Source organism: Pinus tabuliformis, chromosome 2_1 (genome assembly GCF_031772625.1).
Source record: "Pinus tabuliformis cultivar Carrire ecotype Pingquan chromosome 2_1, CPIR1, whole genome shotgun sequence".
In the NCBI taxonomy this organism is placed as follows: Eukaryota; Viridiplantae; Streptophyta; class Pinopsida; order Pinales; family Pinaceae; genus Pinus; species Pinus tabuliformis.
Window position 1 is genome coordinate 861,592,804 of NC_142299.1, and position 19,849 is coordinate 861,612,652.

General features: G+C 40.6%; 1 protein-coding gene across 4 annotated transcripts in view; it reads left to right on the forward strand.

Moving 5' to 3' along the window:
* LOC149203398 (phosphoenolpyruvate phosphatase-like) overlaps positions 1 to 19,849 on the forward strand; it is a 345,157-nt gene that overhangs the window by 234,905 nt on the left and 90,403 nt on the right. For all 4 annotated transcript variants that reach the window (XM_089403422.1, XM_089403425.1, XM_089403423.1 and 1 more), the window contains one exon: positions 11,567 to 11,705. In XM_089403422.1, the coding sequence (XP_089259548.1) occupies positions 11,567 to 11,705 (139 nt within the window). The remainder of the gene's footprint in view (positions 1 to 11,566; positions 11,706 to 19,849) is intronic.

Genomic DNA, 19,849 nt, shown 5'->3' on the forward strand with positions numbered 1-19,849 from the left:
CCCATGCGCTAATGTGTATGTCCCGATCATCTTTTGCATTTTATGGTACATTTCCTGTTGAGAGTGGCTAATTTATGTCTTTTCTTTTCTTTTAGTTGCATCAACCTCTAAGGCATTTTTCCAGGCTCGACTCAAAGTGCGGGCAAGGTGAAGGGGAGGCTAACTCCTTGTGGACTTGATGGAAAAATGTGGACCCGAATGGGAAATATGGTGAATGGGGTTATAATGAGCGGAAGGGGGTGATGTATATGGTATCGGGAAGTGGACGACGTAACCAAAATTAGGGTTTCCCATGTAGTGCCACCCCTAAAGCTGGTAGCCAATGAAGGAGATCCCACGAGACTAAGATACAAGGCTAACCATTAAATTAGACAGAGGAGACAAAAGTACAAGACATGCCCACTCTTTTTGGTGAATTCGCCCACTGATCCATGCCCAAAAGTGTCCATGATAAGTAAACAAAAATACCCTAGAACACAATGGAAAGCCATACCTTCGGGGTTGGAAGGCCCACCTTCAAACATACAATCATAACAGATAGGCGGAGGAGCATATGGCTAGCTCAAGTGGCGGAGATGGTGGCACATCGAGCTATCTGGTGGGTGCAAGGGGCTATTGGCTGCCTGTTGAGGACCATACAAGAGAAATTTTTTCTCCTATGGATACTACCCACAGGTAGTGGGTAACACTTCCCGTCTGTCAAACTCGCTTTGATACCATGTGAAAATTTCTACAAAATTTCTATTGCATCAGATAGAATTAATTCTTCTAACTGTAAAATTAATTATGCAATTTGTTGCTACGACGACAACGAATTAATGACACGACAATCTTCACAAATAAAATACTACAAAAAATATAAGTGCTAGAAACTGAGAAATCCTAACACACACAAAAACTGTGACACAATTATTTTGGACAAAAGTCCCGAAAAAACCCAATGTGGGTAAACTGGTTGCAATAGCTGAAGGTTTATATTATTATTATGCAATAAAAATTTTGAATACAATAAAATGTCGCCAAACTCGCGATTCTACCCAAGAGAAATACTGGCAAAAATATATTGAGGGATTTTACCCTCTCTCCGAACAATCCCGACACCTCACTGCTTCTGAAAAGCAAGCCGTCTAATTACTCTGCGTAGGCCCTGCATCACCGTAGCGCAGACCCTTACATGCTTGGCCTGGAACTATTGCCAATCTAGCCGTCTTGCCTGTTGCTCACTAGGAACTCGACCCTTTGGAAAATCTTCTCGGCCTTTGGAATTGAAAACGTCGTCCCCTTCAACCAAATCGAACTACTCTGCTGAAGCAACTATGCAGTCGCTATGCTGCTTCCTGGAGAAAATTTCAACCTCCTCCATCTACCCATCAAACTCTTCTTATAATCTCTAGTTGGGATTCCAATGATCACGATTGAAACTTAATCGATAGTTGAGATTATCTCCAAGTCAATTCGTATAAGTTTCTAGATGATTCACACATTTCTCAATTAATTCCTATTAATTAACCACTTTTCCTAAGTTAGACTTAGGAAATTTTTAGTTATGGCCAATTAATTTAATTGAGCCATCTCTAGGTGGAATTTCCAGAAACGATTTCTGAGTTTTGGAGAACTCCTGTGTTTTAGCTTGTCCACAAAGTGTCGAGACGAGAGCACCATTAGATGCTACAAAAACTAACATGGAATCCTTAATTTCCTGGAAAGCATTCCTACCCTCATTTCCCCAAACAAACCTAGCATCTTTCTTTAAAAGACGTTAGATAGGCTTGGCAACTTCAGCATAATTTGGAATGAACCTCCTAAGAAAATTGATCTTCCCTAGTAATGATTTGAAGGATTTAACATTGCAAGTTAAAATAATCCTCTGAATTGTCTCAACTCTTTCAAGATCAATCTTGATCCCATCCTTAGGGATGATGTGACCAAGTATCTTTCCCTCGGTTACTCCAAAAATAGACTTAGCAAGATTTAGGGAAATCCCATACTCTCTACACCTATAAAAAATTTGCCTTAGATGATCAACATGAGCAATTCCATCCTTTGAAAACACAATTAGATCATCTTGATATATTTCAATAAATTTCCCAATTAAGCCTTAAAGGCATAATCCATAGCCCTTTGAAATGTTGCTCCAACATTAGTCAACCCAAAAGGCTTTCTCGATTATTCAAATGCCCCCGATGTCATGGTGAAAGTAGTCTTATGTCTATCCTCCTTCACCATAACTTGATTATATCTAGAAAATCCATCCAACAAAGACATCATACCCGATCCTGTTACCCTTTGCAACAAAGTCTCCATGTTAGGCAAAGGATAATTGTCTTTCTTGCAGACTAAGTTAAGATTTCTAAAGTCCACACATAGCCTAATTGACCCATTATTTTTTCTCACTATAACCAAGTTAGAACACCATGTAGAATGCCTAGTATGAGCAATAATTCCAGCTTGTAACATCTTTTGCAACTCCTTTTGCACCAAGGGGGCCAACTTAGGATTAATTTGCCTAAGTTTTTGCCTAAATGGTTTGGCATTTTCATCCTTAAGAGGGATAGTATGCTCCATAACATCCTCCCTATATCCTTTCAACTCATCATAAGAAAATGCCAACACATCTCTATATTCATGAAGTAAATTAACCAATTTCTTCCTTTCTTCTTCAGTAGTACCCTTACCTATCTTGATAATCTTTGGATCATGGGTAGTACCAATGTTTACTTCTATGAATTCCCCTGGATCAATCTTTTTCTCTTCTTTCCTCTTTGTAGCATCATGCCTATCAAAGAGTCGCTCCATGGCTACAATATTCCTAGGAGTGGGATTTGTCACATCTTTACACTTCGCATATTTACATCCTTCTTCCTTGTAGCCAATCTCGAAATTTACGAATTCCTCTATATTATTTAAGAAATGAATCACTTAACTTTCATCGTTAAATACTTGTCAATGCTCAACATTATCAGGAACTGATGGTCTAAAGATTACTTCCGTCTTTACTTTATCATCCACCAAGTTCTTTGCAAGCTGCAAAGTAGATGCAGACACTGCCAACTCATCAACTTGCTTATTATTTTCTTAAGGAATCGTTTGAATACCTAAGCCCTAGTCGTGCACTTGGAAGAACCATCGAAAGTGGGGAGGTACATCCTCCCAATGGTGTGATGCAACTCGGAATTCTGTGTGCTTGAACCTCCTATGCCCTTGCCCTTGTTATTCTGCTTGAGCTGGCAATAGTCCGTGAAATTGAGTGCAACACAAAAATCCTCCCCCATCGACTGCCACTCTTGGAAGTACTCTTCCATGGGCATCTCGTCCTGCCCAGCCTGTTCACCAACTCTTGAAGGTCAAAACGTGGGAAATGTGGTTTTGGTTGGCCCACTAAAAGTGTGTTGGTGAGTCAAAGGGGGATGGCGGTCATACTGGTGGGAAGCCCCTGAAGTCTCCCCAAATAAGAAATCCTGGTGGACACTCTTGTCCTAGTTCTGCGTCTTAATCTCCTCCAACATTTCTTTCTGCCCCTTTGCCAAGTCATTCAAATCCTTTGAGAGACTATTGAACGTTGCCTCTTCTTTGCTTGCTGGTTCCCCCATGGTTGCCTCTACTATCTCCTGTTTTGGGATCTCAGTATCAGGTATAATCTCTAACTCCTTCACTCGTCTCCTATATTTATGCCTCCTGTAAGTTATATTCTGCTTCCCTTTTGTGGTAATAGAAGTTTCCCCATGGTTGAGCCGAGATCGGTGCTCTGATACCATTGTAATATTGCTACTAGGAAATAACAATGATAAACAACGCAAAAGTCCACATGCAACACACAAAATTTAGCATGCAATTAGACACCCACAAATTTAGCCAAACACTGTGCCAAACTGAGCCATTTTATTATATGAGAGGACTATACAAAATATGTTTGGAATATGTGCACCTGAGCTTGTTAAAGCAAGCTAGACAAACCCCAGGTGAGAAATTGTGTTTCTCGGATGCTAGCAAGAAATTCCACTTCAAGCTCTGTGCTAACCTTGGAAGTATACAACTGCTGGCTGGAAAGACACTGTTGTTTGACCCATCTAGAATGCTCAAAAATTCTGCGAAATTAGCCTTGGGCTCTCCTCAACAAATCCACAAAGCCCCAGAAAGGGTTGGGCCTAGTTCCAACCTTCGAAATTACCCCTAAGTATAGTGTGCTCCTCCACCAGCTAGGTAATTCATACCACCAGGAAATATTGCTGCCAAGGACCTCCAAAATGCTCAGCATACTCCCCCCAATAGTCTCCTTATGTCCCCAAGCAAACTCAACCCTCGAACTCTGGATCAAGCCCCCACAACGAATGGCCTCCATAAATGACTGCGCAAGCCCCAGCCCATTCACCTCTGCTCTAGCCTAGGAAAGGTAAATTCGACCTGAAGAATAGCCACTCCAACCACCTGTCAATTCATTGGAAAAATGCTGCCAAACCCTAAGGGAATATGCTCCTAAATTCCCGGAATTGGCTCTGCATTGTAGCTCACTCGACTCAAGTGCGCGTGGTCCCTTCTTGCGCCTAGTCTACTTCAGAATAACACGAATTTCCCTATAGAATGCTCTCCAGAACAACTCCACAATGTAGCAAAGGCTCCCCTAGGGTGGCACTCGAAGTCCACCGAAAAAGGAGTTGAGATTTCCCCTCAGAAATCTCGTGTGCTGAACAACACTTATAGACTTGGCTCAACAACTCAAGCATACTAGGTGAGTTTGTTTGTCAAAGGTTCAAAAGCCCCCAAATGAAGTCTTCTCCTCCTATTTATCATTGAGCTTCTCCCTCACCAAGTGGGCCCCATACATCGACCCCCTTCCCCCTCTCTCTTTCCACAAATACCCTTCTCTCCAAGGGGGGATGTATTCCTCTTGGGTGGCCCCCACTTCCCACTAGGAAGTCGATTTTCCCTCCTTTCTCCTATGTTGGAGCCACCTCAAATAAAAAATGCTAAGCGAGGTCCTTTCAACCCACTCTTCCTAAGTTTATGATGGCAAAATTACAAAATTGGCAAAACTGGGAATTACTTAGCAAAATTGCTAAGTAGGAATGTGACACTCACCCTTCAAACCCTTGCTGTTACTTCCGCTAATGGAGCTCTTTACTAAAGCTCACCTCATCTCCTCCTTTTGTAGGTTTGACCATATCTGGTCGCACCTTGGCAAAGTGTCTCGTCCCAAAATGCTTTGGACAAAGACTTGCCATTCCTTTGAGACATTTTTTAGGGCCAAACGCACAAGCTCTGTAGGTTGAGGCGCCTCCCCAACGTCTACAAATTGATCCCAGATTTCTTGAATTCTGGTGAGGAAGGGATCTATGCCTTCACCCTTCTCCTTCAAATGTTTCTCAACTTCTCTTGCAGGAACATCTTTCGCTGCTCGAAAGGATTCTGATAGCTGAGCGAGAGCATCCCACATATCCTTGGCAGTGTTCTTGCAAGATATATGTGAGACTATATGGTCCCAGATGTTAGTTTTTGTAGCATCAGATGTGTTCTAGCCACGCAATTTTCTGGAGAGGCTAGAACATAGGAGATCTCCAAAACCCAGAAATCATTTCTGAAAATTCCGCCTAGAAATGACTTAATTAGATTATTAGTCAGTTTTTAAATATTTCTTAAGTCTAAACTTAGGGAATATGACTAATTAATCAGAATTAATTAAGTTAAGGTGTGAATGTTCTAGAAACTCACACGGATCAACTTCAAGTTAATCCTAGCCATCGATTAATATCTAGTTTTGGCCATTGAAGTCTCAATAGAGGATTATAAGAAGTCGATGGGGCTTGGAGAATGCATTTGCAGAGAGATAGAGGAGCCACATTGAGGCTGACGCAGTAGCCTTTAGAGGCAGTTTCGAAATTGTTGGGGAGAAGCAGAGTTTTAGTGCCAGAAGCTGGGCAGAGGTTCCAGAGGCCAGGAGAGACATTTTCCTAGACAATAGCTGACTAGACAGCTTGAGGAGAAGCTGTTCGGAGCTGAGTGTAGAAGTAACTGTGCTAGGGTGACAATAACTGCGCAAACCTAATTTGGACGACTCAATTTGACAACGCTCAAACCCCGAATTTTGCCTGTGGAGTGAGGAAATTCCTCACTAGATTTTTCTTGCCAATTTTTCTTAGTAGGATTGCCAGTTTCGACATCTAGTTGTACTGAGATTATTTCACTGTTGCTTAATAATAAAACCCTCAGCGGCTGCATCGGTTTTCCTAGGTTGGGTTTTTTTGGGGACATTGGTCCAAAAATAACAGTGTTATTTTATGTGTGTGTGCTAGCATCTCTTCCAGCATTTATTCTTCCAAAATTTTATTTGTGTAGGTTGCAGTGTGATTTATTCAGTATTTGTTGAAGGAAACAATAAATAAATTGTTAAATTTAATTAACAATTAGGAGAATAATTTCTAGTTGCTACAATAAGATTTCGATTTTTGGAAATTTTCACACTGGACTCCAACCAAGATCATCCGCTTCATCTTTGCCATCTTTTTCCTTTATTACTTCAGTTGATCTGCATCGTTCATGTTGAAGTTTCTAAGTTTACTTAGTTAGAAACCCTCCATGCACTTTATCTGATTTATTCCTACCTACTTGTTATCTTCCTTAACAAGTTATTTACAATGTAAATACTGAAAATAAACACTAGTGCATGATCAACATATTACAGATCAACAACTAAAAGAAACAAGAACAAACACACCACATGACACCATTATTTTTGGACTAATGTCCTCGGAAAAACCTAATGCGGGAAAACCGGTGCGACTATTTGAGGGTTTTCTTATTAAGTAATATCAAAGTACAATCTGGGTGCCGAAAATGACCTACCCAACAGAGAATTTCCTTGGCAGCTATACCTCACAGTTTGAGAGAAATCTCCTGGCTGAAACCCCGGAAAACCCTTCTGGTAGTTCCTCAGCACAAAACTGCTTCGCGACCCTAGCATCTACCCAATCTGGATTGCGTCAGCCACTCCTAGCCCAGCGCTGGCCCTGCATCAGCCTTCCTTGACCTGCGTCAGCCCCAGGAGGCCTTGCGTCAGCTCTGGGAGCCTCTGTGTCAGCTCTGGGAGCCTCTGCGTCAGCCACGCTGGCCCCTCTAGTGCTCTGCACAACACTTGGCTGCCTCTACGTGAGCCCTTGCTGGCTCTGCGTCACCCTCTTTGGTTGCTGCGCTGCTCTCCTGGCACAATCTCTGCCTTCTCTGTTTCTCTGTACTCAATGCCCCTCAGCTGCTCTCTCGATCACTGATTCTATCTCTCTTAGCAAACCCAGCTCTAGAGAATAGAATGACTGATCATCTGGTGTACTCTCCAAGTGACCCTCAAGCCTCCTCTTATACTTTTCTCGTTGACATATCAACCGCCGAGATTAAGTCCCTAATCAACGACTAATATTAGATCTGGCTTGATCCATGTCTTTTGGACCATTCTAACATAGATTGATATTAATACACATTAATATTTTATTTTCCTTAAGTTTAGACTTAGGGACTCCATTAAAAATATTAATTATTTTAATATCTCCTGATTTGTTTAGAATCTGCCCAAACCCTTTCTGAGTATTGGAGATCTCATGTGCCCCAACCTCTCCACCAAATTTCGTGGCTAGAGCACATCCGATGCTACCCCAAATCAACAGTTTGGTATTGCCACAACATTCTTTGCGTAAGTCTTCAGGGCAAATTCATCTAGTAGGAAGGACATCCTAGCCTTCCAGATGACATAGTTGGAGGCTCCCTCCAACCTATCCTGATCTCTAAGCCCGACTGTGGCCATTTTTGCAATACTCGAAACTGAGATAAAATTTTTTCCTCTGTGTGTGCACTTTCTCTTCCATCTGGTAGTGAATCTTCTTTAGCAAACCGCTGCAAACCCTTTGTGCCCAGACAAGAATCTGCTTTGCGAAAATCCGAGTCGATGTTGCTCCTAGTTGCACTGCACTCAAGGTTGTTCAGTCTAAACTTGCGCAATGCTCGTGGCTGTATAGAAAATATCTCATGCGCATCTCGTGGCTGTTCTGAGCTAACCTGCGCGTTCGTTCACAAAATTCATTTTGCATCTCCCTCTGAGTCGCAAATTTTTCTTTTCTACTTTTGAGCCTTCTGTCTGTAAAAAATGCTCTGATGCCATGTGAAAATTCCCTGAAATGCAACAACTGGAAATATTTCTTCTAACTGATAAATTAATAATGTAGTTTATTTTTTTCACAACAAAATAAAGAAATATTCACACTGCAATTTCTTCACCATAATAATTAACTGCAGAAGCAAAAATAGGAACTGAAAAATGATAGCACACATACAAAAATACTAACACCATTATTTTTGGAAAAATGTTCCTGGAATAACCTTATGTGGGAAAACTGGTGCAGTAGCTGAGGGTTTATTTTATTATGCAACAGTGAATTCTGTGGACAATCTTTGGAAGCCCATCTAGCTATCCAATCAACAAGAATCTGACAAGAAATATCTAGATAGAAAATTCTCTCTCTCCACAGGCAACCCTTAGCATTTGTCTCCCTGTGGAAATAGATCGTCCAACCTCCACGCAGGCCGCTTCTGCTTCTAACGATCTGCACAACTGCATTGGGATAACCCACACAATCCTCACGGTTGTATTGGGAAAACCCGCGTGACCCTAACTGTGACCTGCCAAACAATTCCGTGCGACCCTTGTGGCTGATGTGGGCTAGCTGCACTGTGGAATACTTAAGTCACTCGCTTTTGCCTCTTCTGGAACTGGAAATCCTCCTATGGATCATTGTCTCTGCCCCTCTGACACTTTTCTGCTCGATCTTTGACTTTATCACTCTCGCTGAGTCACTTGCACTAGAGAATAAATCTGTCTAGATGACTGAGTATCTGCTATTGGTCACACTCTCAAGTTCTTCACACCTTCAAGTGTTCTCCAAAGTGTATTCTCCATCTACCCATCGACTTCTTCTTATAATCTCCAGTTGAGACTTCAATGACTACGATTAAAACTTAATCAATGGTTGAGATTATCTTCTAAGTCGATTTGTGTGAGTTTCTAGGTAATTCACACCCTTCTCAATTAATTTCTATTAATTAACCCCTTTTCCTAAGTTAGACTTAGGAAAAATTAATGATGGCTAATTAACTTAATTGAGCCATTTCTAGGTTGAATTTACATAAATGATTTCTGGGTTTTGGAAAACTCCTGTGTTTTAGCCTCTCCACAAAGTCCGGAGACTAGAATACCATCCAATGCTACAAAAATTAATAGGTAACACTATTGATGACCTTATTTGGTTTGCCACAAAAGAATTGGTGGAAGATTATGTTCTTAGATATTACTTTGATTCCAACAACTTGCAAACTGATATTGAGCGTCAAGCATGGTGGGATGAAATAGTAAACAAAGGGTATCATGATAATAGAAATGCATCCGGGTGGCCAAACTTGGAAACAAAGGAAGATCTACTAGGGATTTTTATGAGGAATGGTTTACATTGTAGTGGATTGCTTTGCAGTGTGGCAGAGTTTGACAGTGGCACTGGGTTCAGTTGTGGTAGGATGAAACAACAGATATATGTTGGAGCATTCTATAGGCATATTTGGGATCCTGGTATTGATATGCAAGTTCTTGGTTGCTTGAGGGCAAGCAATCTTGAGAAGGGAGGACTGTAGTGCTCCGTTTCGAATGATCACCTCTGGAAAATGACTCAGTTGCCTATTTGATTCCCGTAGGCTATATTTGGAAAAAAAATGGATCAATTAATTTAATTGTTTGACTGTAATTCAGGTGAAAATAGCAACATTTAGAAATGTCAGTGAATAATTAAATTAAAAGGATGCTATTAAGTGACTATGGGAAAGATAATAAAAACTTTATAAAATCGCTTCATATTATTGAGCTGGAAAAAGGTAAAAAGTGGGAGATCCATGGTATTCTAATGATAAAAATTATAAAAGGAGAATTGGAGCTCACTTTTGAGTATGCATTGGTTATTATTCTAAATTGATTTTGGTGAGCTCTTGGAACTTTGAGTAAAGGGCGTGCAACCCTCAAGAGAATCAGTTTCATTGGTGAGACTAATCCACCCTAGTTGGTTAAGGTTGGTTTCAGTGATGAGACATATCCACCCTAGCCAGTCAAAGGAGGAATCAGCCAGATTTCTCACATGTTCTTAGTGACGAGAATTTTGCCAGGGAACGTGGAACTTGAGGAGGAATCAACTTATCCATTTGCAACAGTTCCGTGCTTTTCTTGAGGAGGTCATGGCCTTTTGTATGGGATCACAATTCTTCTGGAGAGGCCGCAGTGTATTGGAGCAGCATTATTCAACCAGCCAAATCACGACATTTGTAGGAGTTATCCACAGGTTCTAGAAATCAAATTTCTGCATCTTTTTTATTGTATCCCAGAGGAACCCAGCAACTTGCCTGACACATAACTACTAGTAAACCTCTAGGGGTCTACGGCCTGTCCTCCTCTGTGTAAACCAAGTCAAAACTGGAGGGATTTGAACCTTGGATGTCTCAGTTTTCACAGATTTCACATTATTTTGATCACCAATTGAGCTGCCCCCTTGGGACAAATTTCTGCATCTTAAATAAGCTGTCCAACATGTAATTTTTATGATCAATATTAATAAAATAGTTGACTGAGTTTATTGCTGTGTATTTTTGCCTATGGTGGATTTATTTGTTAGCAAAAACATTTTCTACCGTGGCATTAATAACATAGCTATTGGATTTTGTATACTAGTTGAGTTTGCTTGACTAGAAGAGGGACTTTATTTACCAGTGACTGGTAATTTGGCTGTTTTATTTTCTCTATGATCTTCATATTTATTTACCAGAAAAGTGTTTGACGAAATTTCTGTCTACAAAGTGTTTGATAAAATGCTTAAATGGTAAGAAAGTCAAAATTACTAGTTTATTTCAGTAGGGGACATTACATATAGTTGTGCTTAGATCTTTTAGGGTATCACTAATTCTTGTTTTTATAGGAATGGCCTTCTCACTCCCACCTTGTATTGCCATTTATGTACTGAGTAGTTCCATTGACCTACCTTTGGTCATTTATTGGACATTAATAAACTTATCTAAATGGAACATTGTAATTTGTGCAGTTCATTGTTGTTTGGCAGTTCTATAGGATAAGCACTTTTCCTTGTGATACATTTCTTTATCTATGTTTTTATAATAGTGGTTTGTTTTATTTGGTTCAAATTGACATCTAGAACATGCAAAGCCACTCCTTGGTTGTCAACAGACTCAAAACCCATAGCTTCATATACTCCATATTTGAGTTCTAGCAGTTCTTTTGGAGGTACTAGTGTTTAATTTCTTCTCCCTAATGGCAGTTATTGTCTTTAGTAATTGTTTAGAAATATTTGCATGTAACTTCTTTTAAGGTTTCTAGATACAGTTTTGGAAATCCATAGAAGAGGATTCCACTGTTCCTTATCCCACATCCTTGTTTTTTCTCAACCTTTAATTTTACCTTTTCTTTATACGATTATTTCCGAGTCTTTTCTATTTTTGTTGAAACAGAACATCGATTTGATAAAGTGTTAATATTGTGCAGGGAGAAAATGTTCCTTTTAAACCCTTTTTGCATCGATACCATGTGCCTCACAAAGCCTCTAGCAGTACTTCTCCTCTTTGGTATGCCATCAAACAGGCATCTGCTCATATTATCATCTTGTCAAGCTACTCTCCATTTGGTAAGTTGATGTCTCTTATTTCAATGTGCATAATTTTACACTCGCTAGGTTTTTCTTATCAATTTGAATGCTTTGGGATAGAAATTACTATTCGTTAAAGGGAAAAAGACAAGCACACACATCATATAATGTAGGAATTTTGATTAGTGGCTAAAACAATGAACTCTTATTTGTCCTACAACTTTACACATTATGAGTAGAGGGTTTTTCAGGTTCATTGAGTCCTTTTAACTTCCTTTAGATCTCATCAGTACTTTCGATGTGATCTGAATGGACTCGAAATGATTTTAGTTATTTTAAATGGGAGAGCACATTTCCTCCTAGCAAAATAAATTTCCTTTCCATATTTGTCAAGTTGTAGCACTTTGGATTGACTTTTTCCAACTCATCAATGACTTTCATAATGAATGTAAGTCCACTTGAAGACATGTTTGGACGTGATAATGAGTCAAAAGTGTTTGTGGAACAATATGTGAGCATATGACTTAAAATATGGAAGAAAGAACAATCACATCATCATTCAAAGAAACACAGAAAGTGCCAACAAAGCGCTTTTGAAACTCATAGTCCATTTACACAAATAGTACATCATAAATGTGATAAAGAAACACTGAGTTATGATGCATAATATATCTGTGTTATCGGAAATATATTTTAGGCCTCACGTTTCTCCTATAAATGAAACAAGAAATGGTATTGCACCCACAATGGTGAATTTAATGCATTTCTTTTCATTCCAATTGTTCTCCACATTTATCAGTTCATTTCTGAACATTTGATTGGTGTTTCAGGGGCATTTCTTGGCTAAGATAGATATTTTATTGAGAAACCCATACATGCCCATCATTTTGGCCAAGAATAGACCCACAATTGTTCCTTGGATGATTTTCTAGCTGAGGAAAAGAAGAAAAACATAAAAAGATATTCAAAATATAACCCTAACACATCCACACTGAAAAGGAATTTTAACACTTTCCGTGTCATTTGTCACTAGCAAAAACTTGGACATTAATGTGTTGGAATTGTGGGTGAATCTGTGGAGAGAGATTTCAAATGTTTAAAGCTGTTGTTTGTTTTGAACTTTCAAGCTACTGTTTGGAGCTGGATGTACGTTCTAGGAACAAACTAGAGAGAATTCAGAGTTGTGGCTTGCTTGTTGAGGTTTTTTTTTTTTTGTATACTTTGATTCTTTGCTCATATTTTCAGATTTCTTCTATGCTCTTAGAAATATAATTAGCAAATGGAAATCAAAAAGACCCCTTCTACAACTTCACACAACAGACCCAAAATTACCCTTGCTGCCTTAGCGCATACACAAACAAACCTCTAAAAAATTTTTGGACACCAAGAGGATATTTGAGCAGAAGTTGTGTGCATTTGTTAAAACCATTCATTCACTCCAATGTCATGGGAATTGTTGCCTCAAAATCCTGTAACTCTTGTGAGGGTGACTCACAAGACAAGAGCTAGACGAAGCGACAACATTATGAGGTGTGCCCCGTTGATTTTGGGTAGCATTGGATGTGCTCTGGCTCCAAAATTTTGTGGAGGGGCTAGAATACATGAGATCTCCAGAACCCAGAAATCATTTGGAGAAATTCTGCCCGGATGAGGAGTTATTAAAATAATTCATATTTTTAATGGGTTCCTAAGTCTAAACTTAGAAAAATAAAAATATTAATGGGTATTAATAAGAATATGGGTGAGAAACTTCTAAGTGACGAGGATCATGTCTGTTTTAATCTTAGCCATTGATTAGGGACTTAATTTCCACTGTTGATTCATCAACAAGAAATGTATAAGAAGAGGCTTGAGGGTCAGTTGGAGATACACTTGAGAGATCAATCAGTTCGATTTTTCTGGGGCGAGGTTTGTTGAGAAAATCGAACAAGTGATTTGTTGCAGTGAGAGGGACAGTTCGGCAGAGGGACTTCAATCCAAGGCTGAGAATACATAGCAGAGAGGTAGAGAAGCACTAGGAGAGATAGCGCAGAAGGAGAGCTCTGATGCAGTGGAGGCTAAGAGCTCTCAGTGACGCAGAGGGAGAGCTCTGTCGCAGTGACGCAGAGGGAGAGCTCTGACGTAGTGATGCAGTGGAGGCTAAGGGGTCTCAGTGATGCAACTCCTAGAGGAGGTGACGCAGTTCCAGCGTAGAGCTTGGAGTAGCCATCACTGCCCAACACTGGGAACAACGTAGTCTCCTGCGGGGTTTGTTCATCTGTCTCTAGATAGAGGTACTTCTATCGGGTTTATTCTCTGTTGGATGAGTTGGATTTGGCACCCTAGTTTTATTCAGAAACCTACTTAATAATACAAACCCTCTATATGCTACACCAGTTTTCCAACATTGGGTTTTTCCGGGGATGCTTGTCCAAAAATAATGGTGTCCCTTGTGTATTTGTCTCATTTCATTTCAGTTCATGGTCTCTATGTATGTGTAATCTGCAATAGTGTTTTCATTGCTATTTAAATAATTAAATAACTTGTTGAATGTAAAAACAAGTAGGAGATGGTAAACCAGTGATTGCAGTAGGATTTCTGATGTGTAGATTCAGAAATTTTCACATGGTATTAGAGCATTGCAGATCATAGGAGACTGAAGACACCAGCCGGGAGATCCAGAGAATTTGCTGCAGAGAGGCAGCTGTCCCAAGTGACAGCGCTGTTCCAGAGCCAAAGACGCAGAGGGAGAGTGACACAGTGCAAAAGAGGTGACGCAGAGGCTCACGCAGTGCCTGCGTCAGCATTCTGAGCTAGGTGAGGGTGACGCAATAGCTGGGAGGAGCCCACGCAGTAACTATGTCAGCTGTCTAGGCCAGCGCAGAAGAAGAGGGGCAGATCAGGCTCACGTAGAGCCACATCATCTTTCTGGACCAGGAAGGAGTGACGCAGTGGCCAAGAGGAGCTGATCTAGCTCACGCAGTGATTGTGTAGAGCCAGAGGAGCTCAGATTCTTCAGTTGTAGGGGTCGGGGGAGTAGAGCAGATTCGATCTGAGGAGCTGGTGGGACACTGTTGTTGTTGGTGCAGAATAGTGTATGTGGAGACAGAGCTGAGGTAGATGGAATCACTGCCTTGACATATTTCTAGCCAAAGAAATCTAGATCTGGGTTGCAGCAACAAAGGAGGATTAGAGAGGAGTGATTCGACATTTGGCCAGAGGATTTCCGTGAAGGAAATCAGGACTCAGAGGGAGTCTAGAGGAGCTTGTTCCTTAGAGGGTTTCTTGCGCCAAAGAAATCCAGATCCAAGTCTTGCTGGATTAGCAGCAGGAGAGGGAGAAGAGAACCCGTCCTATATTTGTTGAGCAAAGATGGCAGTTAATGGACTGAGGGATCAGGATAGATTGGATGGAGCTTCCAATTTTGTCATCTGGAAGGCCAGAATCCTAGCAGTCCCGGACAAGAATCAAATTTGGGACTATGCCTTGAAAGTAGTTGCTGTTTTGGTCGACGTTGATACGTTAAAGAAGTACGAGGAGGCCCAAGTGAAGGCCAAGTGCATGATCCTAGACGGGGTCAAAGATCATGTAGTACCACACATTGCTGAGAAAGAAACAACAAGGGAGATGTGGGAGACGTTGACCACCTTGTACCAGGGCACTTCCATCCAGCGGAAGATGCTATTAGAAAATCAGCTGAGACAGTACCAGATGCAGAAGGGAGAAGAGATCAATCCCTTCCTCCTTAGGTTGCAAGGGATTAGAGACCAGTTGACTTCCGTGGGGTCTACACCAGATCCTGAGTTCATGGTCAGGACTGCCCTGAATGCAGTCACCGAGGACTGGGAGACATTTGTCCAAAGTATCTTGGGCAGAGCAACTCTCCCCAGTTGGGAGGAGATGTGGGCAGCTCTTCGACAAGAAGAGATCAAGAGGTTGACCAAGGCAGGGGGTAGCGACAAAGGAGCCCGGGTCAAGAAGGAGGAGGAGGATGTAGCTCTCACATCATCAGGACAGCAAGGGCAGCAGAAGCGGAAGAAGAAGGATATTTCCAAGGTCAGATGCTTCAAGTGTGGGGAACTTGGACATTATGCCACTCAGTGCCCCTGGAAGAAGGGCAAGGAGGAAGCTTCTGAATCGAAGGTTGCTCCAACGAAAGCTGACAGGGAAGGCAAGGATGACGATTGTGCCATGAGTGTTCATGCACCTCTAGAGAAGAGGTGGGGCGACATGGAGTTGTAGTCGAGAGGACTGCACGCAGGCAGGATCCTTGAGGTGCCCAAACTCTTGGATCACATACGATTACAGGAGCCCTTAACGACAGTAGGAAAATGATGGGTGTCGGTTGGAGCGAGGTGTGATGGAGCGACAATGGCAGAGTTAAAGTGCCAAAGTTTGAGGCAGCGCAGTGGATGTTCTAGCAGTGGGAGAGGCACAAAGCAGTTTGCAGCAATAGAGGGTCAGCACAGATTAGCAGTAGAGGTAGCTTCAGCATCACGAGGCATCCAGACTGACCAACATGTCAGTTTTTGGGGGAAGTTTCAGTTGCTTACTTCTCAGCAACTGAGTTGCAATGCAACAATTAGCAGTGGCAGTGCAATGGGCAGCATGAGGCAACATTTTGAGAGGGAGTTGCAGTACAGATGTAGCAGTGACAGTGGCAGAGTCACGGGCAGTAGTACAGGAAGCAACAATGTAATGGATGAAGGGCATCAGGCCAAGCATCAGCAGCACAGAGGACCGATGTGGTGGATCAGTGTAGTACTTCTGTTGAGAAGTGTTACTATAACACATTCCTAGCTAAGAAGGAGTGTTGATTTTGGGTAGCATGGGATGTGCTCTAGCTTTGAAATTTTGTGGAGGGGCTAGAATACATGAGATCTCTAGAACCCAGAAATCGTTTGGAGAGATTCCACCCGGATGAGGAGTTATTAAAATAATTAATATTTTTAATGGGTTCCTAAGTCTAAACTTAGCAAATAAAAATATTAATGGGTATTAATAAGAATATGGGTGAGAAACTTTTAAGTGACGAGGATCAAGTCTATTTTAATCTTAGCCGTTGATTAGGGACTTAATCTCGGCCATTGATTCATCAACAGGAAAAGTATAAGAGGAGCTTGAGGGTCAGTTTGGCAGAGGGACTTCAGTCCAAGGCCGAGAATACATAGCAGAGAGGCAGAGAAGCACCAGGAGAGACATCGCAGAGGGAGAGCTTTGATGTAGTGACGCAGTTGAGGCTAAGAGCTCTTAGTGACGTAGTGACGCAGGGACACAGAGGGAGAGCTCTGATGCAGTGACGTAGTGTCGTAGTGACGCAGAGGGAGAGCTCTGATGCAGTGACGCAGTGGAGGCTAAGGGGTCTCAGTGATGTAGTGACACAGTGTCACAGTGACACAACTCCTAGAGGAGGTGACGCAGTTCCAGCGTAGAACTTGGAGCAACCATTGCTGCCCAGCACTGGGAACAACGCAGTCACATGTGGGGTTTGTTCATATATCTTTGGATAGAGGTACTTCTTCCAGGTTTATTCTCTGTTGGGTGAGCCGGATTTGGCACCCTAGTTGTATTCAAAAATCTGCTTAATAATACAAACCCTTTAAATGTTGCACCGATTTTCTCGCATTGGGTTTTTTCCAGGGACGATTGTCCAAAAATAACAGTGTCCCTTGTGTATTTGTCTCATTTCATTTTAGTTCATGATCTATATGTATGTGTAGTCTGCAATAGTGTGTTCATTGCTATTTAAATAATTAAATAACTTGTTGAATGTAAAAACAACTAGGAGATGGTAAACCAGTGATTGCAGTAGGATTTCTAATATGTAGATTCAGAAATTTTCACATGCCCCACTGTCACCACAGCCATTACTTCTCTTTTGTGGACATTAACCACTAGGGAGGCTTCCTTATTTTAGGTCACCTAGAGGATATATCAAGTACAAGGGTTAAGGTGACAAAATAGGCTTAAGGAGGACAACTCAACCTAATAATAAAGCTTTGCTAGCACTATAAGGCAATTCACATCCTCCAATAGGCCATGTTGACCACACTTTGTCAACAATCAAAAGAAGTAGAATGCAAAGACTTTGAGATTGTTTTTTTAAAGTTCAAAATCATCAACCAGCACCATTGTATCATTGTAAACCCAATTTCCGCAAGTTATATTGTAAATGATGCTAGTATGACCATTTAATTATGTAACAACACCTAGGTAAGCCTTTGATTTTGGCAACGGATTTCATCCTAGGGATTTTTTTAACTTCACCAAATTATGTGTTTCTAAACATGGATAATCGACAGAGTTTTTCTTCTAGCCTCAACCACAAAACTAGGGTGGAATCCCTTGACAAGTTCTTAGGTGAGTCCTAGTGTTATATTGAGTCTTTGTAAAAGTGTGATTGGTAATAATTTAAGCACATTTGGCTAATTATTTTATTACAAATACACTTGATCTATACTATATCATATTGAGTCGCAAAATTGGGTAAATTATTGAGGGTCTAAGTGTAAATGTATTTTTCCCTTCTAAGGGTTGATTTTATAATAATTTGATATAAAAAATATTTTAGTGCATGGTCCCTCATATTTAGACACCATGGCTAAAATATTTGAGGGTGGAAAAAATAATTAATTCCCTCTTGCGTTAATTAATTAATTTTTCTGGTAAAATTAAATTAAATCCTAAGCTAGAAAATTAATTAATTTTGAGTCAAAAATAATTATAGAGAAATTAATTTCTCTCCAAGTGGAAAATAATAAAAAAATTGTGAGTCAAAGAGAAGTCAATTTTTTGGAGGTCTCCCACTAGGGGAAAAATGGATATTTTAAGAAAATTTTAGCCCTTCGATCTTGGTGGTTAAGTCAAAGTCAAATTTTTGAGGAAATTAATCCAAAATATTAATTTTTGGATTAATTAAAAGTGAGTTATAAGAAAAATTCGAATTTTTCCTTGAAATTAAAAACTCGATGGGGGAGATTAAAAGATCATCAAGCTATTTTCAAAGGTTGAGATTATTTTGATAGGGATCAAGGCAACTATCCATTATTTTCCACTAGGAGGGATTTCTATATAAACAAGTCATTTTGCTTCTATTGAATATATTTCGATGATGTAATTCTTGAACGGTGGTATTGAGCTGTGTCTCCATTGGGAACATTTTGTATCATAATAGAAAGACTTTGGGATTCAGTTCATGGTGTTTTTCTTTCACTAATCTGTGGTATGTGTTAGCTATGTGTGATCCTGCATTGTGTTGAATATTGCTAAATAGTTGTTATTTCATTTGTCGGTGATAAGAACATTTTATTGATACATGCTATTTGACGTGATCTAATTCACCATATGATCTAACAATTTTCTTTGAGAATATTATAGAGATTTATAGGTACGCTAGCCCTTGGGTTCACAGATTGTGGGGAAGAGCTGACTATGTTTGGGCTCTGAGATTTCGTTATGGTATTTGATTTTGCAGGAGGGTTTTGGCCAATACTTATTTTTCAAAATTTACTCATCCATTGTTATTTATCCAGAATTATTTCTCCAATTTTTTTTAAATTTGTAAATATTGTATATTTGTAAATAATTTGTAAATTATTTCTAACCCATTTGTTTTGCAGCACTTGGGGTTTTATTATTTTTGGGGTTTTATATTTTTGTATATATATTTTGGGTTTGACATTCTTTTATTCATTTGTGTAGGTGAACTTCAAGTTCATCAAGAGAATTTTGTTGGGAGGTAGATCTAGGCCTAGGAAGGCAAGATCTAGTCCCTAAGCTCAATGTCCAGCCTGAAGAAGAAGTCGTCCACCCCTTTATGCAATAAATTTGTGGAGGAATTTTTGATTGCAGGGTTTCGAATATTTTTAGGCCCCAAGGCCTAACCGTCCAGCCTCTTTCTTTCTCGCTGTGAGTCCTAGAGGGGATTTTAGGCCCTTGACCTCCCTCGTCCTTGAGCCGCTGGCCCTTTAAGGGCTAGCCACAACCTTTAGAGGTCCTTCCAGGGCCTCAACTCCCTTGATTTGGCTAGCCGCAGGCTTGAAAAGGCCTCGCCCACCTTGGTTTCCCTTGGTCGCAGGCTTGAGGAGCCTTCTAAGGCCCTCCACCCCCCTCTAGGCCTGTCGTCCAACCTCAAAAAGACCTTGGCCCTCCTTCCTCCTTGTCATGGCCTCTAAGAGGCCTTTCTCCCCCTAGACCATCCTTTT